General features: G+C 42.0%; 1 protein-coding gene across 3 annotated transcripts in view; it reads right to left on the bottom strand.

Moving 5' to 3' along the window:
- Positions 1-25,598, bottom strand: part of PRKAA2 (protein kinase AMP-activated catalytic subunit alpha 2) — a 60,850-nt gene extending 35,252 nt beyond the window's left edge. For 2 of the 3 annotated variants that reach the window (XM_083742783.1, XM_083742782.1), the window contains exons 1-9: positions 24,915-25,060; positions 18,610-18,751; positions 17,195-17,288; positions 14,009-14,153; positions 12,871-12,958; positions 12,096-12,320; positions 10,555-11,056; positions 6,297-6,423; positions 3,947-4,185 (exon numbers count right to left, since the gene is read on the bottom strand). In XM_083742783.1, coding sequence (XP_083598909.1) covers positions 3,950-4,185; positions 6,297-6,423; positions 10,555-11,056; positions 12,096-12,320; positions 12,871-12,958; positions 14,009-14,153; positions 17,195-17,288; positions 18,610-18,751; positions 24,915-25,014 — 1,659 coding nt within the window. In that variant the 5' untranslated portion in view covers positions 25,015-25,060 and the 3' untranslated portion in view covers positions 3,947-3,949. Of the gene's footprint in view, positions 1-628; positions 4,186-6,296; positions 6,424-10,554; positions 11,057-12,095; positions 12,321-12,870; positions 12,959-14,008; positions 14,154-17,194; positions 17,289-18,609; positions 18,752-24,914 lie in introns of those variants that run through there. The other variant, XM_083742781.1, reaches the window with a different exon arrangement.
- Between the last annotated feature and the right edge of the window lie 1,934 nt (positions 25,599-27,532).

The following is a 27,532-nucleotide window of genomic DNA, read 5'->3' as shown; positions in this document are numbered from 1 at the left end:
GTTTTTACTCTTTAAAAATGGCGTGTTATTGCAAATTTAGTAAACCTGATTCCTTCAGCTATCCTGCAGAAAAGGAACAATAAAATAATAATAATATAATAATAATTTATTATTTATACCCCGCCCATCTGGCTGGGCCTCCCCAGCCACTCTGGGTGGCTTCCATAGAAACCAAAAATACAGTAAAAACACAAGTTATTCCTGCTTTATCAGTATATCAGTAGAGGTCACAGTCAATTAAGCTTTGGAGGTACATTGAAGCCCTGAGGTCTGGAACAGTATTGTCAAATTTACATTCCAGCTTTCATGAAACAGCACACGGAAGGGATTCTATCCGCTCTTATATTAGAAAGGTAAATTTGGCTGCTGTCCTGTTTTGGGTGGTTGGGGGGAATAGCCAGTATCTTTGTCACTAGGAAGAACATTCAAAATGAAATGCAAAACCCAAACAAACTCCTTAGACCTCAAGGGCACTGGCCTGTACCATGCAGGGAACCCCATATGAGGCTGCCAAAATATATTTTGGTCAACGTAATGACAAGTCTGTCCGGTGCAGCCTCCCTCTGTATTATAATTTCTCATTCAGTTGTGACTATGAGCCCCTGTGATTTGTGGAGTATGAAATACCTTTCTTTCTTTTTGCCTAATGAAACAGTACAGCCCACCAAGATGTTATATTTACTACTGTAAATATACAGGGCTACTTCAGGGCCAACCGTACGCCATTTGTGAAGAAAGTGCATCCTGAGATGGCATTCCAATGTTGGGTCAGCATGGCTGATGCACTGCAACATTCAAGACTGATTATCTGCCAGCTGCCCTACTGCAGAATGCACACTACACATGGTCAGAAAACATTCAAGACACAAAGCTCGTCCCACTGCAGCTCTATGTTGGACTAGCTTTGGCTCAGTCATTAGGAAGAAGGAAAGCGGAAGCTGATGTGTTTATAATTCAACAGAAGTTTGAATAGAGGAAAAGGTCACGGAGGGCGAGGTATGGAAACAATGAGATGCATATCTTATTTTTTGCAGATGTGAAGAGCTGGTTGGAAGCAACAAGGTGAATTGAGAAAGAAGGGGGCAAAAGGCAACATAACCATGGTTCAAGCACTAAAAGATGTTGACGATCTAACTGTAGAGAGAAAAGGAGCAGACTGGGAAACACTCCTGACTCCTAGTAAATTTTCAGATCTTGGGGATTACAGAAGCCTGACCCAAGTCCCAGACAAAGTACACACCTTGAGGGGTTGAGTCCACTGTGGATTCCTAGTTATCTCTCTTAGGACATATTTCAAAAGACAATAGGGCCCGGGAGCAACTGGTTCTTCCTGAGCACAGAATGCCTGGTCTTGATCAGTGGGACACAGATTGTCTAGCCTTTATGGCAAGCACAATCTGTCCTGCTCTTGCTCCCACAGCTGGCTGTGTAGCGGAATGCCAACCAGCTGGACCTTTTGACAAGAAATGCACTCCCGTATCTGAATTTTTAAAAACTTATTTGGTTTGGTTTTTAAGGTCATGGATTAAACATTTTTAAAGCCCTTTTTTATGATTGTCAGTTATATACATTTCAATAGTTTTACAATTATTCTAACATTTCAAAACTCAACTTCCTTCCTCCTCTTTAATTTTATTTTTATCATTCCCTGCATATTCTAAGTTAACTTATTCTTTTACTCATCTACTTTAAATATATACTCTTATGAAACTGCAGGTTATTACAATAATCCTGCCAATGCCCTTATCTGTTTACAATTAAGAAGTCATTTCTTGAAGAGGTTATGCTGACGAAGATCTGTGTTGGAATCAGGATCAGGCAGATAAGGTTAAAAAAAGAGGAATGAAGCCACAGCAGAAAAAAAAACCCCAGGCTCAGTCCTGAACGGAGGTCCATTCATCTTGCGAGCCAGGATATTCTTCATTTGATTCTTTACCTTAATGCTCCTAATTTTATCCATTACCCTCTTTCCTGCTGTATTGCTGAATACACTCTCTAATTATCTTGCTTTATACTGGTGAACAAGGGTGTTATCAAAGGACCTCACTCCTGAAGAAAGATATAATTTTTTCTCCCCATCCCACTATTATGAGTTTTACATAGATGGTTACAGCAATCTTTATCTGCTCTACAGCTGCCATGGGGTTAATGATTGCTCCTCATTTAAATATACAGGCCTTGCGCTTTGATATTTCTGGTACAAGGCAGGGGCTGCAGTGATTGATGGAAGACTAATAATGTGATTAAGAGCAGGCTGCGAGTATTGCTTATGGGATATAGTAGGTGGTCTGAGCTTAACAAGCCCAGGACAATGAAATGCAGTGAGCACAAAATGGTTATGAAAGGCTGTAGTGGAAAGAATTCCTTTGGAGGGAACAGAAACTCCCAAATGCAAAACTTTAATTAAAGCTGTGAAAAAATGTTGCTGTGGGATGTTTACCAAATGAGATGGTAGCCCTGTGCAACCATGTCACAAAAGGCTTTTTCCAGCATTCAAGTGCTGACTGACTTTTAGTGATCGCCAGCTAGGAGATTCAGTATCCAAAGAGGGGAGAGTAAAGGATACATGTACACACACCCATCAGCCACTTCTGGGCAGCAAGAGAGGAGGCAAGGTGGGTCTGGTACATGCACTGCAAGCATATATTATAGGGGTGTGTGTGTATACACACACAAAATGGTGTGTCCTTTTGTGCATTTTGTTGGCACTGTTGCTGTATAATTACAGACTTGCACTCTGCATACTGACCCATCTCTTTCATTCTAACAGATTTGTCTTTTGAGGATGTACAGCAGGGGTGGCTAACCCGTAGTCCTCCACCCTTTTTTTGTTTGTTTGTTTGGGGCAACAGCTCCCCCTCATTCCCAGTCACAGCAATTAGGGCTGGAGTCCAACAACATCTGGAAGGCCTCAGGTTAGCCACCCATGATCTACAACTCTCTACAAGGGTGTGAAACACCCTAGCAGTAATCACAACTATGTTAAGAGTGTGCTGAATTCAGAAAAGGACTAAATCAAAGGATATATTGGATGGAGAACTGCCTGCGCATTGTTTCTCAATGGTAATACCCGATTCTCTCTCTTATTTTGCCACAATATGACAATAATATAATAGAGTCAGGCCACTGTTGTTGACTATAATGGTCAGCAGAATTTAAATCCTGCTCTCCACTGTTTTAGGAAATTGTGGGTTTTTCCTGCTGTGGTGCGTTACTTTACAGTAGTGTGCTTAGAATGTCATCAACTGTTTCCTAGCCAGAGATGCCTGAGACTAAAACCTCAGGCCCACATATTTGATATGTGGGATTGAAAACATTCAAAAATTGCACTTCTCATCGAGCTACGGTCCTTCTACAAAAGGTGATTTTACATGTTACAGTAGGTGAAAGAACAGCAAAGGTGAAAATTTCTTCCACATGTGTAAAGTGAAAATCAACCCCATCAGAAGGATAAAGTATATATTTTCTGAAATCATTTTTTTCAGAATCCTTTGGAGAAATACTCAAGTATTCAGGAACATTATTGCACTGATATGTTTACAATGGCAGGGGCACTGTGGGTTCTGTGACTGGATACATTTTTCAGATTTTTGGCAGACGTTGCTGTTTCCTGCATAATTGAAGCTTAGTGTGGCAAGCGATGAGACTGGACAGTGATCAGCTGTTGGACAACGGGCCCAAAGCCCTCCTCCACTGCTTTCTACCTCCACTTCTACCACAACTTCTAACACAACTATTCCAAATTCCTTGCAAAAAGAATGAAGCAAATTCTGCAATAAGGATTACATAAAATCGAACACATTTGCCTACTTCCCTTAATATACATCATATATTCTGGGTACCGAATCTGGGATTTCTACCTCAAGGATTAGGTTCCTTGCTGCACGTGCCCAAATGATCCTTTGACATGCAGCTTTTGCAAAGAAATCAAGCTTCTGAATGATACCTGTCAGCGAGCCAGCGCCATGATGAGACTGGCACACATTTCAAAGAAATCCATGGTGTGGCTACCGAGACGAGGTGTCACAGAGGTCATGCTCCCGGTCAAGGAGCCCATGAGAGACCCAGGAAGCGACTGGCAATCAGCGGTGGCGGAATCGAGACTCAGCCTCGGTCTGTGCAAGCGGGCTGCGGAGCAGGAGCGCTGAGGTGTAGAAGAGCCTGACCTTTGCTCCATGACATCATCTTGAAGGCACAAACAGAAAACAAAGGTTTTAAACATCTGCTCAGGCTGATAGGAGGCTACTGTTCCTTTCTCCGGCAACTGACTTTGTTCCTATGCTTTATGGCAGCCTCTCTTCAGAAGGTGTGGCTTGCAAGAAGAGACTGAGATAAGCTTGATACGTGGAAGACATATCAGGAAACATACAATAAACTACAGCAAAACCCATGCAAGCATTGCTCACCCATCTCCCCCATCCTTGGGCCATGGGTCTCTCATATTAAGTTTGGGGAGCGGGAAGGAGCCACAATGCAGGAGTTCCTGTGCCACAAAGATCGCATGAGAAGTTTAGGATCATAAAATTGTAGAGTTGGAAAGGACCCCGAAAGACATTTAGTCCATCCCCTGAAATGCAGGAATCTCAGCTGAAGCATCCATGACAGATGGCCATCCAAACTCTGCTTAAAGACCTCCAAGGAGAGTCCACCACCTCTCATGGGAGTCTCTTCCACTGCTTAACAGCTCTGCTGTCAGAAAGTTATTCTTGATGTTTAGTTGGAATCTTGTTTTTTGTAACTTGAATCCATTGGTTTGCTTCCGAGCCTCTGGACCAGGAGAAAACCAAGCCATTTCTGCCTATCTCCTTCAAACCACACTTTCTCTGCAAACTCTTGATGAGGTAGCTGTTGGATCTCCTTTTTGTGCTCTGTACACTGCCAGCTGACTCTCTCTTTTGCTGCATCTTTTAAAATATTCTAAATCAAGCCTAAGACTATCCTTTCACTTTGCTTCACCTGCCTCTCTTGTGTCCCTAAGGTTGTAGCCTATTTCAATGGAATTTAGTGCTATTCAAGCTTCCATACTGCTGGCTTTAAAAGGACGCTGCTGTTGGACAGCTGCGTTCCATGTGTATTCACTCAGAAGGAAGTCCCACTGTGTTAAATGGGCCTTGCTCCCAACCAAGTATGTATATGACTGCAGCCCAAACTGCACATTAACTTGGGGAAGGGGAATCTGTGGCCTTCCAGATGTTGGATTTGAATCCCCACTAGCCCAGATATCATAGCCAAAGAGCAGGTGGGAGTTGCAGACTTTTTCTTTGGAATGCACACTTAATAGTTCATATTTGCATTGTTTTATTGAATATTTAAGGCCCTTTGTGTTTTACTGTAAATTGCTTTGGGATGCCTCTGTATGTGGGAAGCAAATTAGAAATATAATAGAGTAAACATATAGAGAGCCGCAGATTGACTATCCCGTATTTAACCAGGCTAGTGCCAAGGAAGAGACTGTACCGCTTCTGAGTTCTGAGGGGGGGGGAGCACTGGTAGTAATTAGCTGAATATTCACAAGCTTTGACTGTCGTGTTGAAATGTGCAGCAATGATGAAGAAGAACCTTACGTAAAACAGCTAAGAAAATTGCATAAACATCTACAGTATTATTTTGGATACAATGAATAACTGAAGTGATTCTTAGATGTAATGAAAGTGAAATTTACTGTACTGTAAGACTGCAATGCCCCCAGTGGCGCAATGGGTCAGTGCATCCGGCTGCTAACCAGAAGGTTGGTGGTTTGAGCCCACCCAGGGATGGCTGTGGGCAGGATTTCTGCATTACAGGGGGTTGAACTAGATGACCCTTAAGGTACCTTCCAACTCTACAATTCTATGATTTTATGAATTCTTAACTGGGTAAAAGTCCAGGGGGCTTACTTCTGAGTATGTAAGGGACTCCATTGTAAAAAATATATATTGTGTCTCAACTAGTAGCAGCAATTGTAACAATTCTACAGAGGTGGGGAAGAATTTCACTGCAAAAGTTCATTATTCGGAACTCCAAAATGGTTTATGGTCAGAAAAGGTTTGCAGCAGAATTATCCATTTAAGCGTTACTGTGAATCCTGCTAGGAGTAGAATTCTCTCTTAACCTACCCAACTGCAATTAAATTGTCACAGTTAAGATTAGAGGTGACAAAAAGATTAAGGTAGTACTGCTGGAACAGCAGTCCTCACTAGGAGATATCATAAAGTAAACTAAAAATAAAAAGAGTAGATGGAGAAAGCGGGTTTAAAAAAACAAGGAAAAAACTTCCTTCGCGCTTGTGGTTTTATTCTACAACATTTCCTGCTTACCATCAATGCTTTTAAAGTCCAACAGATAGCTGCGATTGTCAACCTGATAAAGCTGCAAACTCATTTTCACGTAATTTCCCGTCACTGGATTCTTTCTACGGACTCTAAGATGATAGGCATTCACCACCTAAAACATGTAATTGTCTTTCAGGAAAAATGGGTTTATGGCACAGGAGAAACAGTCTTTTTTCTTTCTTTCTTTGCAATTTCACATTTCAAGAAAACAACTCTGCCTTAAGCATAGGCTGGCAGTGCAATCCTACACAGGTTTGCTCCCAGGTTTGCAGGTCAACTGCTGGCATTCCAGCAAAGGTTTACTCAAGAGTAGACCCACTGAAATTCATGAACATGACTATGTTAGGTCTACTCAGAATAAACCTTAGTTGACTATTACCATCAGTGTCCAGAAATGCTTTTTGTGCAAGGATATCAGATGCAGCCCCTCTTTCCACTTCTGTGTAATCAAGGTTAGGTTTGTCTCACCTAATACACATTTGTAGACTGGGGGGGGGGGGCAGGCTGCACACCAGTCTAGCCCACTTCAGTTCTGTTCTGTGATGACCCATTTATAGCTACTCCAGTTTATAAGAGACCTGCAAATCTCCCCTTCAATACAATGGTTTTGTTCATTCATGGAATTGTCTTTACCTCCTTGTTACGAAGCATGCGTGAGTTCAGATTAGAAAGGCTCCATTAAATAAACAAATATTTGGCCCTGAAGTCAGCCCCAAAGCAATCACTTGGTTAAATAAGCCTATATGAATAACGGGCCCTAACTACAGACTCAGACTTTTACGTTTTCCAGTAACGCAGCACACAGTATTACTACAAAACGAACAGAAAGGAAGTAAAATGCCAGATCGATCAAGGTGTTCCCTTCTGGGTGACTGTGATTGTGTGTAGGTAGACAGTGGAGTCTCGCCTGCCGGGCCCTCCCCACTGCCCCTTCTCCATCACAGAGGATGGAGCCTATACACATGCACCCAGATCCCCCTTTAGAAACATTTCTCTCCGTCACACCACACTGTTCAGATAGGGCATGAACCTCAGGGGTGTAGCTAGCAGGCTTTCTATTCAGAAAGTCCAAACTGGGCTTCTGCATTGCATGCTAAACCTTTGTTATGTTCAGGCACAAATGGATAACCTGCAACCCTTTGAATGTAGTTGGACTATAAATCCCCTAAGCCCCAGCCAGCATAGCAGGGCCCTTAATGTGCTGGTTAACCCATCCCACTCTCTGATGCTGCTTCTTAGTTTTAAAAGAGACGTTCTCTGAGGGGAAGGCATTCCTGGAAAAGCTCAGGTATGGAACACAGCAGGCTGTTATAGACTCTCTTCCACCTGCTCCATTCCTTCCTGTGTTTTTCTTCTAAATATCCTTCCTGGAAACTCTTCTCAAGCCTTCTTCCCTCCATCATGAAAAGGAGGGTTTTCAACATGAGGAGTCAGGTAATTAGAGCAGCAGTCCTAGTCCCTCCCAATCGAGTATTAAAAACAATACAGGATTAAATATTAAAAACTTCCCTAAACAGGGCTGCCTTCAGATGTCTTTTAAAAATAGGATAGTTGCTTATTTTTTTGATATCTGATGGGAGGGTGTTCCACAGGGTGGGCACCTTTACCAAGAAGGCCCTCTGGTTCCCTGTAACCTCACTTTTTGCAATGAGGGAACACCAGAAGGCCCTCGGCGCTGGACCTCAGTGTCCGGGCAGAACGATGGGGGTGAAAACAACTGCAAGCTTCTCTCCTATTGGGCTTCTAGTTAGCAGGGCTATGTATTAGTGAATGAGAAAACCAACTGTACAAATGCGGAAACTGGCATTGACCACATTACTGGGAGAGGGGAGCGGTGTCCCACTGATTATTTCTATAAGCAACAAGTTTCTAGTCATTATGGCTCTAACAACAGACAACGCATGGGACAGCTGAATTGCGATGATTAGGAGGCAAGGTTTTCTCTACCTATGTAGCTCTGTGCCCTAACAATGACTAGAAGAATTATTCCATATAAGCAAATTGTTAAATTATTTCAAAATAAGCAAAGACATGCAATTTTGGCTTCGTTTTAAAATGTATAGGTCACAGAATTCTCTTTCCTTGGCATGGAATGTTGGTTCAGTTTATACAGGATATTGGAAGCAATCCTATGTACACGTACCTGGGAGGGAGCCCGACTGAAGACAGCGAGACTTACTTTCAAGGGTACATACAGAGGATTCACTGAACATTTATTCATTTTAGAACGCCTGTACCTTGCTTTTCTCATTCGGCAACAGGCAAAGCAGCCAAGAGAAACAAAGAATCAAAATGCACACAACAAAACGTAATAAAGGCAGTAACAAAACAATAGCAGCAGGGAAATAATCAACATCTAAGCAAGCAGAACAGGCAAGGAGCACAGGTTCCTTAAATTAAAATTTGTATGTATTTATCTTTAGTGCATACACGGTTTGTTTTTTAAGCAGCTGCTTCAGTAAAACATATCGAATGTAGCATATGTCAGTAAGCAAGGCAGCAGAAGACTGCATTTCCATTTCTTACTGAGGACTTGAAGTTAAATCAGAACAACGAAAGAAAGTGAATCTAATGATGCCTCAACACTAATTCTTGCTCATAAACCACTAGCTCAAAAAGGTGGGGTGGAGGCATACATAGGAAAACCGAAAACCTCACGAAGATAACCATTAATCCCCAAGATCAAGCTCACCCCCCAAATGTGGCTGGAAGTGACTGACATTAGGATTGTGAAATTAAAGCACCTTATGTACAGGGAAATACTGTGGAAACCAGCAACTACCACAATCCTGTGGCAAAAAGAAGACTCAGCTAATACCAAGTTATTTAAGACAGATTTAAGGGAACAATATTGCATTTTGCCCCTGACCACACAGTTCTTGGATACTATGTAGAAATAACATCTATTTATTAGGAGCTTTCAGTAAGATTATTTACCCAGAAGGGAATTAGCTACTATAATTAGAAATGTGGAGCTCCTGTTATCCCTACCACTGTGCAAGGCAGAATTATCTGCCTATCCTCAAGCTTAGGAAGCTTAAAAAAGAAAGTATGTTTTGTTCCCCGCCCCCTTTAGGTCAGTAATTAAAAATATACATTATTTAACTGCTTTGAAGGTGCTAATATTCACAAAGAGGATGATGTGAGAGTAAGCTAATAATAATTAACGATGAGACATGGCGAATACTATCATGGCCATTGGAAGACTGCTCATCTATAGTGCAATTCTAACTCCCAGGTGCTGATGGCTGGAAGAGGCTAGAATGGCTTTCGGATGCTTCACTGCCAGCCACTGAACCAGAGGTTCCAGCTGTGCTGGGCAGAAAGCTGTGGATAGCAGTTGTCCCAGTGGTGGTGAGGCGGCCAGATCCAAAGTCCTGCACAGACCCAGAGGGGACCTAACCTCAGGCCCCTCTGCTGCACCAGCCTGGGTCTGAAGTACAGAGAAAGTAAGAAAATGAAAACCCATGTGTGTGTGTGTGTCTGTGTAAACCGTGTGTGTGTGTGTGTGTGTGTGTGTGTAGGGCAGCGTGAGCTAGAAAGGCTTGGGTTTCAGTGGTAGATCTGCAGCTCCACTTCTCCTCCTCAACCTCATTTAGGATTGCTATGCCTGTTATTATTAATACAGCTGGGGACCTGGAGAGTGCCTACTTGCCCATGTTCTGATAGTTGCTGGAGGCCTTCTTCCAGGTGTCCCCACCACCAGGTGAGGCAGGTGGTCACTGGGCCTCCTTGTTTGTCATGCCCCAGTCCTGAAACTGCCTCCCTGGGCAGTCTGGCCTGGTGCCTATTCTGCTGTCCTTTCTGCACCAGGCAAAGACCTTTACACTCTACCAGGCTGCGAACCTTTTAACTCTGATTGAATCTCCCTGTTCACTTTATCCACTGTTTAAATTCCTTAAATATTTCTTGTGCATTTTATTTGTCCTGTTCTCTTGATCTAAGCTGCTCTGAGAATTATTATATTGAGGGGGCAGCATTTGAATGCATTAGCAAATACATAAACAAAGCCAGTTAACTGAGAACTTACCGAAGGTATTAATTAATTAATGCATTATTAAATATTATTAATAATGCATCAATGCACAATTAATTAATGCATTGTTTAATCTGAATGTCATTTAATGCCAAAATAGGCTTCTAAGTTGTTTACAAAGTATTAAAAAACCTGGTATGCAGATAGTAAAATATAAACTTCCATTATCAAACGTGGAATAGCATTCAAAGAATTCGTATTCCTTACCTTCCACTCAAAATCTAGCTGTTTCATAGCACGGTACACTTCAGCCATGATGTCATAAGGCCTGCTTTGACTCCGTATTCCTAAATGCCACTTGGCTTTTTTCACAGTCAACGGCTTTGGCTTAGTGGTATTCAGTGCATCCAAGGGACACTTTCCTTTGGGAGTATCTGCTACGAGAGGAGGCATCCGTTCCGGGTGGGGCTTCACCCCCGGAGGGATGTGCATAGTGTCATCCATGAAAGAGCCAGTGGGAGGGCTGGAAGCAAGGTAGAACTCACTGGCTTGGTTCATGATTCTCCGATTGTCAATAATAAGGTGATAAGCAACCGCAAGCTGGTCTTGAGGATCCCCACTGTACAGGCTGGTCATCACCTCTGACTCAGTGCACTCGAATTTTTCACAAACTTCCCGCACGGCATCGTCGTCGATAACATTGGCGTCATAAGAAGGATCCTCTGGAAACAAGTAACTGGGCAGTTCTTGTTTGAACCACTCGTGTTCTCTAAAAGGAATCGTTTCTCTAATGAATAATAATACTGTTTATGCAACATCCTAGATCTGACTCATCATAAAAGACCAAGCATGGCACTAAAATGTTAAATGATAAGTGTCAAGCTGGTGTATGTATTCCCGTTTATCCCTTCTGAGTTCAAAGGGCTGAGGTTTCGAAATGTACTGCACTGAGAAACTACGGACCCCAAGAGTTGAGCAGGAGTAAAACAAGCTGATTAAAGGAAGAACTATAAATTATTTGTCCCTTACAGCACATGGTGTAGTGACCTATGTGCTATAAGAAACAAAGCAGTCTCAACCACATTCTTTAGTCATATACTACACTGCATATTCTCACAATGGCACCCAAGCCTTCAGGATATGGCATTCCTGGTGATATTGGGATGAGCTGGAAACAGGAGATGAAAGAAGCACAGACAATGCTATGGTGGGTTGTAATTTTGCACCATATACATAGTTTGACGTGTACTGCTTAGTTGAGGGATTTTGGCCATCCTTGTGACGCTTCTGATTATTCAAATGCTATGCATATCTCTTGCTGTTTCAACAACTGAGGTTGCATTAGGTGATGTTTCATCATGCTTTCTCCCAGTCACTCCTTATGAAATACTGTAAAGAACATAGCAATAAAGAGAACATAGCAATAATGTAAGCTGGTTAGATTAGATGTTTTCCAGCCTGTCAGCTCTGTTACCTGTTCAGCCAATTTCCTTTTTTAAAATTATTATTTCTTAAGGACATATTGGCTGATTTTCTCTGATGGTCTTCTCAGATACAGATAGGTAGCCGTGTTGGTCTGCCATAGTCAAAACAAAAAAATTCCTTCCAGTAGCACCTTAAAGACCAACTAAGTTAGTTCTTGGTATGAGCTTTCATGTGCATGCACACTTCTTCAGATACACACTGTATCTGAAGAAGTGTGCATGCACACGAAAGCTCATACCAAGAACTAACTTAGTTGGTCTTCTCAGAGATCATCAAAAAAATATTAGTAAGGGACAAGTTGTAATTTTGGCACCAGACCTTACCGGATGTCCTTGATAGTTGCTCGTTTGAGTGGATCCACCTGCAGCATGTGCATAAGGAGGGTGGCAACTGAACGGTTGAGGTATTCGGGAATGTAGAAGACACCTCCACGGATCTTTTTAAAGAGGGTTGGGACATGCTCATCGTCAAAAGGAAGAGTCCCACAGAGGAGAGCATAGAGAATAACACCACAGCTCCAGATATCAACCTCTGGGCCAGCATACAATCTGAACAAAAGGAAGGTGCCATTAACCAGTTCCTTAAGACATTGCAGTATCTTGCCTGAAGTTCCAAAGGACACCCTAAGTAGCTGGGAGAGGGAAAAAGGAAGCAATGCTAAACAGTCGCCTTGAATCCAAGTGACAACTGGAAGAGCATCTGATTACAATAACATCCTCCTGAACTTTGTGCAGAGCCTGTTCACCATTCCAGAACGGCTCAAGCCTCTTCTCTTTGATTGCTCTCCCCTACATTCTCCAAAAATCCTTAACATTTCTCTCGAGTGTTGCTTAGAAGTGTCCACTCTCTTTCGACTTGCCTTGGTGCAGTCAACAGAAATAACCTCGGTGGTCAATTCCTGGTATCTACTTTAAATCCTTTTGGTGCTATTGTTTCTTGCTTAAAAACAAACTGTGCAACCAGAAGGACAGAACGCTGCCATACGAACATTACCTAAGCTCATATAAATGACCACGAACTACTCAGCTATATGAATGAATCCCATGTCAATAACATGCCTCTGATCAAAAGGGTATCCATTGGTCTTTAATGTTCTACCTTCCAGAGATGACTTCTGGTGCTGCATAGTTGGGCGAGCCACAGCTGGTTCGCAGGAATTCGCCATCTGACATCATGTTGGACAGTCCTAAAAGGTTGTGGAGGGGAGAGAGAAAGAGAGACTCATTTTTTGGCATTGCTAGAAGAGAGAGAAGGGTGTTTGTGTGTGAAATAGCAAGGGAGGCAGAAGGGAAAGATATAGATTAATTTTTTAAAAAAGGCTCTTAGAACTGTGTTGCATTATTTGCTTAAGAAATAATTTCCTACAGGTAGAAAGGTCTATGTAAAGATCTACTTCAAACTGAAATCTAGATTCTCAAAGCTTATTCTAAGCATTTCCCCTGGAGAGAATTCAATGGACCATCTTTCCTCAGGTTCCTTCATCTAGGTTACTCAAGAGCTGGAGTAAACTCTGTGCAATGGAGGCCTAGAGAGGGAAGGCATCTGTACGCCCCAAGGGGAAGAGAGGAGGACCTCATGTTTCTATATGTCTAGCATGAAGCTGAATATCAGTGCAATGCAATCAGTCCTGTCCTGCCTGCTTTAAGGGGCAGTATTATGGTCAATGGGACAAAAATAAATAAATGAAACCTGATAGTATAAGAAGCCACACGGAACTGCATGAAATATTGAGAGGATATGTTAAAAGTGGCAAAGATCCAAAATAATTTTGTAAATGATTTCTATTCTATATCTATAATCACACTGACAACACCATAACAAGAAAAGCCTGCTTCCCCTAGAGGTGATAAGTGAACATATGAATTGTATTGTTTCAATCTGCAGGTGAAGGTTCATATGGCTGAGTGTTCCACCATATAAGAAAAAGATGTAGAAAACTAGATGCCAGGGAAATGGCAAGGCTAGGACCCTTCTCCCTGAAATGAACTTATTACATGCCAGGATTTCTTTAAAACTTTGAGTATGGAGAAGCATCCAGTTATGTAAACGTCCACCTTCAGGTTTAATACTCAGTGAAGATGAGACTAATGTTTTCAACTTGTTTTCACAGTAGCAAAGAAACTGCTAATGGTGATGAAAACTGATGCTGGGTTCTTTGAAGGATGTTAGCCCTGAGACAGTTCAGCAATTGGCATAGAGCTGGTCACATTTCTGGAATGCTGCTGGGGTCACATACCAAAATCAGCTATCTTGGCATTCATGTTTGCATCCAGCAGCACATTCTCTGGTTTCAGGTCTCTGTGAACTACCATATGCCGATGACAGTAATCTACAGCTGACAGAATTTGCTGGAAAAGACGCCTGGCTTCGGCCTCTTCAACCTAGAAAAATGCACAGGAAGGGAAACAAGGCTCAATTTTTTTTTTGTTTATTTGTCCTGAAAGGATATTCAGCGAGGCAAAATGTGCCCTCTTAATGGGCCACAAGAGACAGAATTACAGTAAGCAACACTAAACAAACAAGTAAACAGAGGCGAGCCATCCCAAGGAGACATTCCATTTCACTATTCTCTTATAATTAAGTGTGTCAAATAATTAAAGGCCATTTAAGCTTTAAAACTGTGCTGCTTTGACCAATCAATTGTTCAGCTCTGAAAAATTTCTCTGCTACAGACTGCAGCCCATGGCAGTAATTTTCGAAAGGCCTCTGCAAACTGAGGAAACTAGATTGCCCTTGTTACTTTCCCCTTCTACTCCTTGACAGCACTCAATTTGGAAAAACCAAACATGGGGGCCAAAGACAGAAGGCCCTGCCTCCTCATATTACACTTGTGAAATCAGGACTGACCTCTAAAGGTGACCATACTTGGGCATCGGCCAAAGCCCAATCCTTGGCCCTGTTGTTGCTCCTCTCCACTGCTGCAACTGGCTTGTTTACTTTTCGTTTAGGACTGGAGGGGGATGAGGAAATAAGTAATGGTGGCAGTAATAATTAGGATCAGCAGGTGCTGCCACCTGCTTGCTAGCTCTTTTACTGGCAAGTTAGCAAAGTGTGGAGGACAAAGCCCACTCAAGGAAACTTGCCCAGGCCAGAACCTTAAACCTAAAGCCAGCACATTTTAAGATCCACTCCCCTCCTCCCCGCGCGCATGCTATTGGGGATGGATCTACAGTAGAATAAAATAGGAATGTGCCAGAGTGGGGTCACATTTTCACCTAGTCCCACAGCTCCATAATGTACTAGTGTTGTTGAAATGAGCCTCATGGCCCCTGTCCCTCATGCATATGAGGAGAGCACCAACTAACTACAGTTTCCTGTCATGCCTGAACTTGAGAAACTATGGTTTATTCAAACTATGGTTTGTTAACAAAGCGGAATATCATATCAAGGTATGATCCTGGTTTGTTTAAACTAAACACAGAACAAATCACAGTTCCTTCAGTTCAGACATCACAAACTAAAGCAAAAGTGGAAGTTTTTAATCTCTTCTTCTTTGTGCGTATCTTAAGGGAAAGAGAGTAGAATGAGCTATACCAGACCAAGTGAGGGAGATCATATTTTTTTATGGCACCTACTAGGGCCGGATTTAGGTTTGATGAGGCCCTAAGCTACTGAAGGTATTAGGGCCCTTTATATGTCCAGCTGTCCTTTGTAAACAACAAATTGTCACTGTTTTTTGTGTTGAATATATGCTATATGGTAATTTATGGACCTAATAGGTATCTAAAGCCATTTGCACATGTTGCCATGCAACCAGTCCATGCAGAATGTAGGAACCCTATATATAGAAATGAGCAAACCAGTGATATTTTAGGGAACAGGCTAGCAGGCGGGGTCCATTACTTACAACATAGGAACCTACACAACACAAAACACTGTTGCTGTATGTAGGTTTTATTTTATTTGGTTTTTTATCTTATATTTTGGAAATGTCCATCCAATTGTTGTTTTTTTTCCTTGGGGGGGGGCAAGAGAGTGGGGCCCTAAGCTATAGCTTGTTTAGCTTATACGTAAATCCAGCACTGGCACCTACCAATACACCCTGCAAAGAAAAAAACCCTAGGACAACAAGGACCATTCCAGGCTAGACTCTTTCTGATGTCCTAGTTTTTATACTTGCAGGGAAGTCTCATCCCCCAATTAGAGAGCATTCAAAAATGGCACCCCTAGCTGCAGTCTCAGTCTGCAAGATCCTAGCAGTTGTTGTGAAACAGCCTGAGTTGACTAGGTCTGTTAATAGAAACTCTATTTTTAAACTGAATTCAGGCCATTAATGGATGCGCCTCACCACTTAATCATAGTGGTAAAACAATGGTAATGATAGTACATACTTAACATTTTACATATTTCTATAACAAGTATAATAATATAGCAGATTATAATATCCTCAATAAATTATGAACAAGGGATCAAATTAGGAAATATTATGACTACAGGGTACAAAAATTCAAATACTGAATTTTATGCAGTCCAAGTGGTGAGGTGACAATCAAATCGCATGCAGCAGGGAGCATTTCAGTTCTGCTAATAGCTTCCGAAGGATTAAAGAAAAAATAGATATGAGATCCTCTCTAACCTGTGAATTGGCGCTATGGAAAGAGCACAATCCTAAGCACGTCTATTCCGAACTAAGTCCTGCTGAGTTAAAATAGACTTATGTACATGTGTACAGGAGTACAGTCAAAATCTGTTTATTATTACTGCTTTTGCATAGAATTTAGATTCTATGTTTTAAAAAGCATTTAATAATTTCTATTTCAGGGAAAATCTGGGCAACAAAAATACTGTAAAACACTGTTCAACCATGAATTGTGCTGATTGGCTGTAAAATGTAAATTTACAGAGGCAAGCACTTCTGTCTTGCTTCTGAGCTTGAACTATCACCTACACTCTAGGAAATTCTGTGGCTCATTGTCTTTTCTGGGCAATTATATAGTAAACTGATAGTTATCACTAAATTATACTGCAACAGCAAATAAATGCTCAGCGTCGTCTGAAATGGCTGTTCTACCAATGCAATGTCACCCAAAAAATTGCACCACCATTACAAGCACACATCTCAGAACATATTTAGGACTGGATCACTATCACCAAACTGCTTTCATTTGCTAGAACGCATTCAAATATAAAGAGCCAGGAAGCTGCTACTGGTTATTGCCTTGCTTCTTACATGTTTATTCAAATGATATGCAATTCAAGGCAAGATGGATCAGCAAAATGGTTGCACTGTAAGACTGTGTAGGACACCGCAGTGCCATCAGGCCAGTTGTAGGTCATTCCAGATAGGTCTGTGATGAAGCCAGTTCTATTTTTGGCCTTAATAACCTTAAAAAGAACCCTCATTTAACAAAGATATTATAGATCGGTAGAATTCACTTCTCTCCCGCCCACACATTTATCCTTAATGGAAAAAGTCACTTACATGTCCATGTCTACAGATGTAATCAAACAATTCCCCACCAGACACATATTCCATTACCATGAAAAAATCTGTTGGTGTGCTGATGACCTGGTACCTAACAAAAAGACACACAAAAATTATGTTGTTTTTTATCTGCATCTTTTTCAATAGTGAGACAAGAGCTAGTGCTTACTTAATCTCACTAAACTAACATTGTCCTTAAAATTAGCACTTCACGCATAACTGCTTTCCACTTCTAAAGGTGAATTTTATTATATTCTTTATGATTAAAGCAGATATAAACTATTTCTGGGCTCTGATGGATTTACCTTTCTTCTTCCATAAGCTTATTGATTCTCTTGGAATCTTTGCACAATAATTATACCTCACTTATGACTAACCCTCTTTTCAAATTTCCATTGTGGCTGCAGATGTTCAAGAATGTTTGAAAAGATGGGAGATAATACTCAGACTCGAGTAATATGGTAAAACTGAATCGTAGTGGCAAGAGGATAGGGAAGTCCAAGTATAATAGTCAAAATATTTTACTTTTCAGAAATCCATTTTTGCACAGAACCACAATATCCCAGAGAGTGAGATGCACATCTAACAAGCAGACTCAGTTGCTTCGCCCAAGAAATTGCTCAAATGTGCATCAAATCCTTCCATAAAATCCAGGAATTTACTTCAAATCCATCAGCTAGTCCAAGTTTTATTTCTGTTCCTCAGAATCCAGCCCTTGTATGTTACTATCACAAGCTCCCAGATGACGAGATGAACGTTTTACAACAATATTTTATAACTTTCCCTCTACCCTAATCTGGTAGTCATAAATTAACAGAATCCCAATAGAGATCCTGTTTACTGTGGTACAGAAAAGCAAAGGCTGTAGTATAAGTAAAGGTAAAGGGACCCCTGACCAATAGGTCCAGTTGTGGCCAACTCTGGGGTTGCGGGGCTCATCTCGCTTTATTGGCCGAGGGAGCCGGCGTACAGCTTCCAGGTCATGTGGCCAGCATGACTAAGCCGCTTCTGACAAACCAGAACAGTGCACGGAAACGCTGTTTACCTTCCCGTCACAGTGGTACCTATTTATCTACTTGTACTAGCATGCTTTCAAACTCCTAGGTTGGCAGAAGCTGGGACAGAGTAATGGGCGCTCACCCCGTTGAGGGGATTTAAACCACTGACCTTCTGATCGGCAAGTCCTAGGCTCTGTGATTTAACCCACAGCACCACCCGTGCCTAGGAAGTAAACTCAGTGGAGTTCAGTGGAATTTACTCCAGAATAAATGTGCCTGGAATTGCATTGCAGGTTACCTTTGAAAATATTAATTCAACACACAGTAAAGTAACAGGAGCACACAGGGTCCCTGAGGGCAGTATCCCCATTTCATGCAACACACAGCAATGGGAGTAATGGCAGCAGTACTTACAATTTGATAATATGGGGGTGTCGGAAAAGCTTCAGATTTTGGATTTCTCGTTTGATCTTCCCAACCACATCCAAACTGCGAATTTTTTGCCTATTTAAAATTTTGACCGCTACTTTGTGCCGTGTGAGCTGGTGTTCTCCAACTAAAAGAAAGAAAGAAAAGTTTCATGTTTTATTGAAGTACGTATAATGTATACTGGATAATAACGACAGACTGTCATGAAGGGGTATTTGGCCCTGAACAGAAACAAAAGTAACAAAAGGTAATAATATAATTTTAAGTCTAAGGTGAAATGTTCTCCCCACCCCAATTTCATCATCCTCTTCGTACATTGTGAAGAGGGATGTTAGCTGCCAGTGATTTAATTTTTTTATTTTTATTTTTGCCAACAAGGGCAAATGGTTCACTCCAGTGAGCAAATATGCTCCCGCTGCAGTTGAAAGCCACTTTCTCTCTTTTTTCTCACAAGACACAAATTTGAGATCAGAAATGGCAATATTTCAACCTCACAGAATATGTGTCTGTGACATTAGAGTGGCCATCTTGGGGGCAGAGGAACTTTAAAGGGAGACTGCAACTTGAAACAGTTGGATTACAATGCATCAAGAGTTCAGTGCTATTATTTATGGACTGCATTAAGACAAAGGATTTTTTTTTTAGTAAAGTCATGTGTTAATTGGCTTACAAATGCCAGCATGTCTGAATTAACATTTTATGAATCACTGCTGCTAATTACGTAATTATCACTGTCTGTGCTTTTCTGCATTTCATTTCCTCTGACCTTACTGTTTACAGCCCTCCCTGCAAACCTATCTGTAACTCAGAAAAGTGTGTGTCATGTTGCAAGAGACCAACGTGGCCACCCCCTCTGGAAACGAAAAACAAACAAACGGGAGTTTTATAGAAAGTCCCAAGCTGTAAGGTTCTAGTAGAAGCCATTATGCTTGTTACAGCAAACAATGAAATGCCATTTAGGATACAATTCACTGAACTCTCACACAGCTTAGCATTCTAATTTAAAAGTCATGGAATGTTAAAACTAGGCAAGAGACTATCTGTGACAGTGACTGTGGCCCCGACTAAAGAACGGAGCAGAGTCGTAAAAGCAGTAGCTGTATGGGGTGAGCAAGTTGCTATTATTAGCAGAGATAAGAGCAGTCTGAAATTCTTTCCTCAATATGAGTGTTCTAAAAATAAAGTGCTTTGCCACACTTCCAAATAAAAACACTTGGGCTTGTTTCCTTTTTATGTACTCGGCTAGGCTAGGAAATGTTAACAGGATGCTATGCTCTGCATCGCACAAGTGTATTTATTTATTTTACAGATCAACCATATTTTTATCCTGCCCTAATAATGAAGTAAACTACAAAGCATAGATTAAAATCCATATAACAAAAAGGTTTCAGCAACAAGAAATAAACGAATCAGGTTTTAAATTTAAAAATCAAGAGGTTACATTTTTTTTTTTTACCTGTCACCAAAAAGACTGCAAGCCTCTCTGCAGAGAGCATTCCACAGCTGGGGTATCACTGAAAAAGGGTTTTTCCTCTAGCTATATGACCTATGGAGCAGTGAGCATTTATTCTGATTTGTTTGCAGGGAGGCTAGACAATGGTACATGAAGGTAGCATTATCCACCCTTTCTAGTGCATTTCCCCATCGTGTCCCTTTTTGCAAGAAGTCTGGTATTTGGGGAAGAGGGTTTGTTTCACAAAGGCACTAAATCAAACCAACCATAACTCTGCAACATGAATATGCCCGTATATGGTTGAATCCCACTTGACAATGGGTGCCTCTAGTGAAAATCTATGCCTCTATCTCGACCTTTCTCTGGCAAACATAAACCCTAGGAAATGTTCCCAACCAATTGCTGTGAAACGACAGGAGGGCTAAATACGAATTATCATTCCTTTTCCTGTTATGGAAATTCACTCTGCTCCATATCCCTCGATTGCCTGCTGCAGCCACTATGCTATTTCATAAACAGCCAAACACAGAGTGAAACCAAGTCCTTCAATATGTTTCTGTGCAAAATTGAGGTATTTGCTTCAGCAAAATGGGTGCACATCATATAGCTTTTCATGCCTTGGGTGACCAAGTGTGAAAGAGGATTTGGCTTTTGTGCTTTATGCAGCTGCATAAAAGAGGGGGGGGGTCTTTTCTTACCATTGCTGCAATATGATGCAGATGCCAAAATAAGAATATTTTTCTTATATCTACACAAACACTAAAACATGCAGGGCCATGTCAGCTTTAGCATCTGGATACCCCTTCATATTCCAGGTTGTAACTATGCTCCCAGGATCCTAGCAAACCCATGTTTAGTAACTTTTGTTCCAGCACCCTATTGCAGTGCCACAGCCAAAAAAATATGGGCCACAAATTAGTCTAGTAACAGTTATCCTAGTTTGATCATTCCTATACCTCTAAGCAGCTTGTTCTGCATACATTAGCAGGCAATAATGCATTCATCTTGAGCCTCTAAAAATCTTTACCTGCTACTTCCTGAATGCTACGTTTGTATTGTACAGGAGTAAAGCACGACATGTTTCCTGACAACTGTACTGCTAATATTTTGCTCTGGGAGATGAAACAACAAAGATGCCAGCTGTATATACACATGCATGAAATAACCTGGGCCTTAGAAGTAGTGGGAACAGCACTCACTGAGTTCACAGCTTGCTCCTGCAGCTGAACTCACACACATTACACGTTCTTTTGAGGATGCAGCTAAGGCTTGTGTTTTTATACATGGGGGGGGGGGGCAGAGTGAGGGCCTAATCATCCCTTGATATTTTAGGGACTAACTGAGTGGGAAAGAGACTAAGCACATGATAGCAATGCTGGAGATCACTGAGTGAATGGGTGATAGCCAACGTTAGTCATACTCAAAGTAGACCTATTGAAATCAGCAAGCAAATTACTTAAACTTATTGGATTTCAGCGGGACTACTCTATAACTAAGGCTGAATATCACCCAGCGGGTATGAAACATCCTTGAAATTGGAATTTTCTCTCTGCTATTTCTGTCATAAGGAAGTCTATCATCTTATGCCAGTGTGGGGTATTGGTTAGAGTATTGGGCTACGACCTGGGAGAGCAGGGTTCAAATCACAACTCAGCCATGAAGCTCACTGGGTGACCTTGGGCCAGTCACCATCCCATGGTCTAGCCTACCTCACAGGGTTGTGATGAGGACGAAATGGGCGGGAGGGAACCACGTACATCACATTAAGATCCTTGGAAGATAAAAGGTAGTACTGTATATAAATGTAATAAATAAATGCTTATCTGGCATCTCCCAGATCAACAATGCAAATATGTTCCAATGGGACAAAGTCCCAGTTGTATGCTTTGGGGACCACTTTAGGATGATCTATTCTACGACCTGCTGTAGTTCACACAGAACATTTGCTAAACTCCAAACCAGCAAAGCAAACAAACCAAAGTATTAAGCTGCAACTGAGTAGCCCATCTTTCATTTGTTATCAATTAAAAAAAAAACCCCTACATGTGTCTGTTTGTGGTTTTCTTAGTGCCGATACATTAATAATTAATAATAAACAAGTCTGCTTTGTAATCCATCGTTTGCTTACAGCAAGGAACTGATACAGAGATATTATTGTTTCGCTCCCTTGGGACTTGTTAAGCTTACTTGAATGTCTTAAGAGATGCAGGCAAGAGAGACAGTGTTATTTGTTGCGTAGTGCGGTAACTCAGGTTCCTAATATAACCATGAAGCAGAGGCACAACTCCCTATGATACACTATTTAACACATTACTGTGTGTGTGTGTGTGTACGCATCTGTGTTTTAATTAAATGGTATAAGGCAGGAATGCTGAAAGACAGTATTTCCCTCTGAGTAGGTCTACTCAGAGGGTGTCCTTAGCAACATTATAGGAAATGGTTCAGCTCAATTATTACAATGGTTCTTAAGAAAGTTAGATACTAGCTACTGTGTGCTGCGCCCTAAACCTTTCATACCCACTGAAAAACAGTGTTTTTCAACCTTGCAAATGAGCCCATTAAAGTTACTAGCCCTAAAAAATGTTTTACTAGCCCACCCACGTTAGTAGTCTGTAGCACACCAATGAATGATGACAACAATCCTATACATATTTATTTAAGACTAAGCCTCACTGAGCTCAGTGGGACTCATTTCTGAGTAAAATATGCATAGGATCAGGCTGTTAAGGGGAAAAGAATAAAAATAATTTCTTGCTTGGGAGCAAATCTTGCTCCCTACAAACAACTTGGCAAGTGGCAATTGACAAGCCTGGACTTTATTTTGCAATGATTGGGATATGATTTGGGCAGAGTATGACAGATGGGAGGGTCTGTGTGATTAAGAAATCAGTGTGGCTCTGGACTTAAAATGAGGAAACTCAGGTTCAATCCTCATCCAGCGACTGGGTGACCTTGGGCAGTTCACTACTTTTCCGCTTCAAGCTTTTTGCAATGATAAAATGGGTAGAATTAACCATGTATGTCATCTGAGCTCCTTTTAAAAAATGTAACAAATATGGCTGCAATCCTGTGCATATTTACCTGGGAGAAAACCCAACTGAACGCAAAGGGACTTATATCTGAATAAATATGCACAGAATTGTGTTGCATTAACTTCATGCTAACCTTGGAAAAAATACTTCACGATGTGAAGATTCTCCATGGATTTGCAAAGAATCAGACTCATGTATGAATGACACTTTCTGCCAGCCAACACTGGAAAATATCTCACAAATATCTCACAACAACTTCATAAATAGTAATAATAATAGAAATAGCTTCTAATAGTTAGCATCTCTTTGGTGATAAAACAAGCTTTTGTGGACTACAGTTCACTTCAGCTTTAACACCTCAAAGTCTGTTGAATTTATAACAGTATAAGCTTTCGTGAAGTACAGTCCATTTCAACTGATGATGCCATAATTAAACTGTTAGCCAGGAGTTTTGTGACCTAACACAGCTATTCCTCTTGAAACTGTTTCTTTGGTGACAGCATGCCCATGAAGTTTATTCTAAAAGGCTACTACAGGGCAGCCAAAGACCAAGGTTATGTGAGCTGAAGATGTCCAATGTCATTGAACCTTGTGCAAATGCTGGAGGGAGCAAAATGTGTACATGCCAGAGCAGCCAAAGGCAGGGCTCACAATGCATTGCACATCTTACAGGAAGGAAGGGAGGAAAGGCTATGTGATTCATTAACTGGAGGCCAAGCAGTGTGGGTAACCGCATTCGGCTTGCACACGTTTTGCCTCTATTTATCCCCTCCTGTCCTTTCCACAGTGTCACGTTCCCTGCTGGAAACTCATCATGGCAGGGACCCCTCTCCCTGGCACTTTTATTTTGCTAAAGCATATATACACAGCTCATGTGTACTGTTAGCGCTGACTGAAAGAGAAAAGAGGAAGGTATGTGTGCTGGAGGCTTGCCAGGTGTTCCCGATCTCAAGCCACAAGCTTTTCGTCTTCTAACCCTAGGAGAACTTCCAAATAACTCAGTTGGTAGAGAATGAGATGCTTAATCTCAGCGTTGGCCAAAAGATTCCTGCATTTCAAGGGGCTAGACTAGATGACCCTCTTGGTCCCTTCCAATTCTACAATTCACGAGTCTTTGAAAAAGACCCTAACGCTTCAAGCCAGCATCCTATTGCGGGTTTCTGAAGGCAGCAGGGAGAAGAGTGCAAAGGTGTTTATGGGAGGAGCTGAGGGGGAAGTCTGGACTGGGTGCCTGGCTGAATGGAAGGTCAGATGGAAATGCAAAGCAGGGGTGCCAACTTGAATGAAATATTGGGGGGGGCAGGTAAGCCCTGCCACACATAACTGATCACATTCCATGACATAATTGATCACATATACACGTGTGTTTGTGTCTGAATGGCATTACCAGGGGTGCCAACTTGACTAAAATATTGGGGGGGGGGCCAGGTAAGCCCCACATAACCGATCACATGACATCGATGCCATTTGAAGGGCAATGCCCATGAACTTTGAAACGGGGGGGGGGGGGCTCAAACATTTTATTGTGAGTTGGCTCCTATGCCGGTGGCTGCCTCAGATAAAAAGGGATATACTGTGGGGTGGGGGACACCGGGGTGGGGAGGGGGCTCTGGGGAGGAAAGGTGCAGGATGGAGACGGAGGGATAACTGAGCCTGGTGCCTGCGGCGCGTGTGCGTATATTGGGGGGGGGGGGGTGCGCGCTGCGCCTTGGAGAGGCGCTTCCTCGCGCGCGCGCTCCATCTCTCCCTCCCTCCCCTCCTCGGCTGCAGCCCCGAGCCCGCCCCTCCCGCGCCCCATACTCAGCTCTTGACTTTGCCGAAGGTGCCGACCCCCAGCGTGTCCCCCAGCACGTAGTGGCCGATCTTCACCCGCCCGTCGTGCTTCTGCGGCTGCTTCTCAGCCATCTTCGCTCGGCGCTGCCGCCGCCGCCGGCCGGGCCGGACCACAATGCAGCAGGGCAGGGCCGGGAGGGGAGGCGAGGCGGAGGCAGGCAGGCAGGCAGGCGGCGCGGAGAGGGGGGGCAGGAGAGGGAGGGGGCCAGGTAAGGGACGGGGGGCGCTGAGCTTCTGGAGGCGCCGGGTGGCCCCCAAGGTAAGGAACTTATTCTATAAAATAGCATCGAAAGGAGAAAGGGCTCGTTCCCCCACAAACCCCTGCAAGCTTCGCTGGACTAGACTGTGGGTACGGCCTTGCACTCGGCACATGCTCAGAGACAGTATTTCGGTTTTAGGTTCTTTTCGGATCGTAGAAGCGCAGAACTCAGGATCATCTAAGTCCAACCCCGCCCCCCGCCCCCGCAGTGCAGGAATATGCGGCTGCGTTATCAGCACCACGCTCTAACCAAGTGAGCTATCCAGGCTCTTCTTTCCTTATTTTACTGTTACTGTTTTATTTTGGTAAGCCGCCTTGTGAAAGAATCATAGAATTGGAAAGGAGCACCGTGATCATCTAGTCCAGCCCCCTACCATGCAGGAATCTTTGGCACAATGTGACCCTGAGATTGAGAGTCTCGTGCTCTACCTACTGAAAGGAGGTCTATCAATTTGTCACCGATATTGCAGAAGGAACATTTTGTCCACCTTGATCTTGTGCAAGGGAACACAAGCAGAGCTGTCCTTCCGTTGTTCCTTGAATAATTGCCAAAGGAGGAGCTCATTCTAAGTCTCCATGCTTGGGGGTTTTTCTTTTCTCGATAACTTCCTGAGCTGAAACTTTGCAATGCAAACCGTTTTAGGCTGCATTCCAGTTATACACACTTAAATGGAAATAAGTCCCGTTGAACTCAAAAGAGACCTATTTCTGGGTAGACATGTGTAGCATTGCACTGTTAGACCCTCACATTAACCCTTGACCAGAAGAACAGTGGTATGTATATATAGTTTTACCACCTTTTGAAAAATATGTTTGGCACGCTGCTGGAGAGGAGTGGTGGCTGCCAAATGTGTGGTTTTGGAAGTATCCATAGGAAGTTGAGTGAGACGGCTTCTGGCGGGGAAAAGGCAAGCTGGCGGAAGTAGATAAAAATCTGAAACGACATTAAATGTGCCAGGCATCTATTTTCGTTCATCAGGTTTGCTAGTTTTTAGCATTGGTGATCAAGGACGATTGTTGGCTGCATTTCAAAATTTCATTTTTCATTTTCATTTCACTTTTAATTTGTATACCGTCTTTCTATTTCACAATACCCAAGGCGGTTTCCAAGCTGAAGAAACAAAGAATGTACACCTTATAACCATCTAATCCAATACAAAAATGTGATAATAAAAAAACTTTAAAATAAGCAACTTATATCAAATAAAGTAATATTCAAAAATCCATTAGAATAGCATAGAATATTAAATATCAGCATATAAAAATTGGAAATTATTATAATTAAGAGTGGATTTCTGTTTAATCAATAAAACAACGGCAAGTTACAGCGCATAAAGTAATACAGTACAATACAAATTGAGAAGCAGAGACTGGAGGGTGGGGCAAGGCAGGTGGAAGAAGGCCTTGCCTGATGAAGACTTTCCTCTCACAGTTCTAGATCCAAAGATTCAAAAATTATTCAGAATCTCATTCTACAGTAGAGGAAACATATAGGCCTGTCTGATGGCAGCAGTTGATATCCTGTCATTTAGAAAATGGGATAAAAGCTTAATTGGTTGGGGGGGGGGGAGCCAGCAGTAAGAGCAAGTGAAGCAACAAGGGAGTGTTAATGGCAATAAATGTCAGCCCTCCTGAGTTAGTATTAAGCACAGGGACTTTGCAATTTAGAAAGAATGACTGCTACTTGTTGGGATATTATTAAACACTCTGGTCTAGAGGGAGATAGTAGGTAGCAGAAGACAACTGCGTGTTTTCAGTTTGCCTATTTTGGCTCTGTTGCCTATTTGGGCACTCAACACCTGAATTCACTATTATGGGTAGTGCTATCAGATGACTTGCTTGGAGCACAGTGTTCTTAGACAAATGAATAGAGGGAAAGGTCAGGGGGCTAAGCAGAATTAAGAGTTGGTGCCTTTCCTTTTTAAAAAAACAGCTTTGCCTACAGGCATGCGATGTTGTTGGTTACCAAATATCCTCTATTAATCAGGGTAGATTTTAATATTTCTTTATTTATTTTCCAGCTACCTAGCACCCACGACTTGTAAGTTGCAATTGAACAGAAGTCTGTCTGTTACAATGCAAGGGGTCTTAAGTATATTGGCAATATAAGGTGCATTATTTTTAAAAAACACTGTTTCCAGTTCAGCCTGAAACCAAAATCAGATTAAACACATAACTTTCTTCCTCAGATATACCTTCAACGTATTTTTCGGGTTCTTTGCCTTAAACGTTTTAGGTTTGATTGTTCCTTCTTATACTCCCATCAAGATCTTGTCACTATCTCTTCACATGCTTTTTGTTAGTTCCTTGAACAGATTTTCTCATAGATGA

Source organism: Podarcis gaigeae, assembly GCF_964106915.1.
Source record: "Podarcis gaigeae genome assembly, chromosome: 6".
NCBI classification, from domain to species: Eukaryota; Metazoa; Chordata; class Lepidosauria; order Squamata; family Lacertidae; genus Podarcis; species Podarcis gaigeae.
The sequence above is the reverse complement of the archived record's forward strand: the minus strand, read 5'-3'. Positions and strand labels throughout refer to the sequence as shown.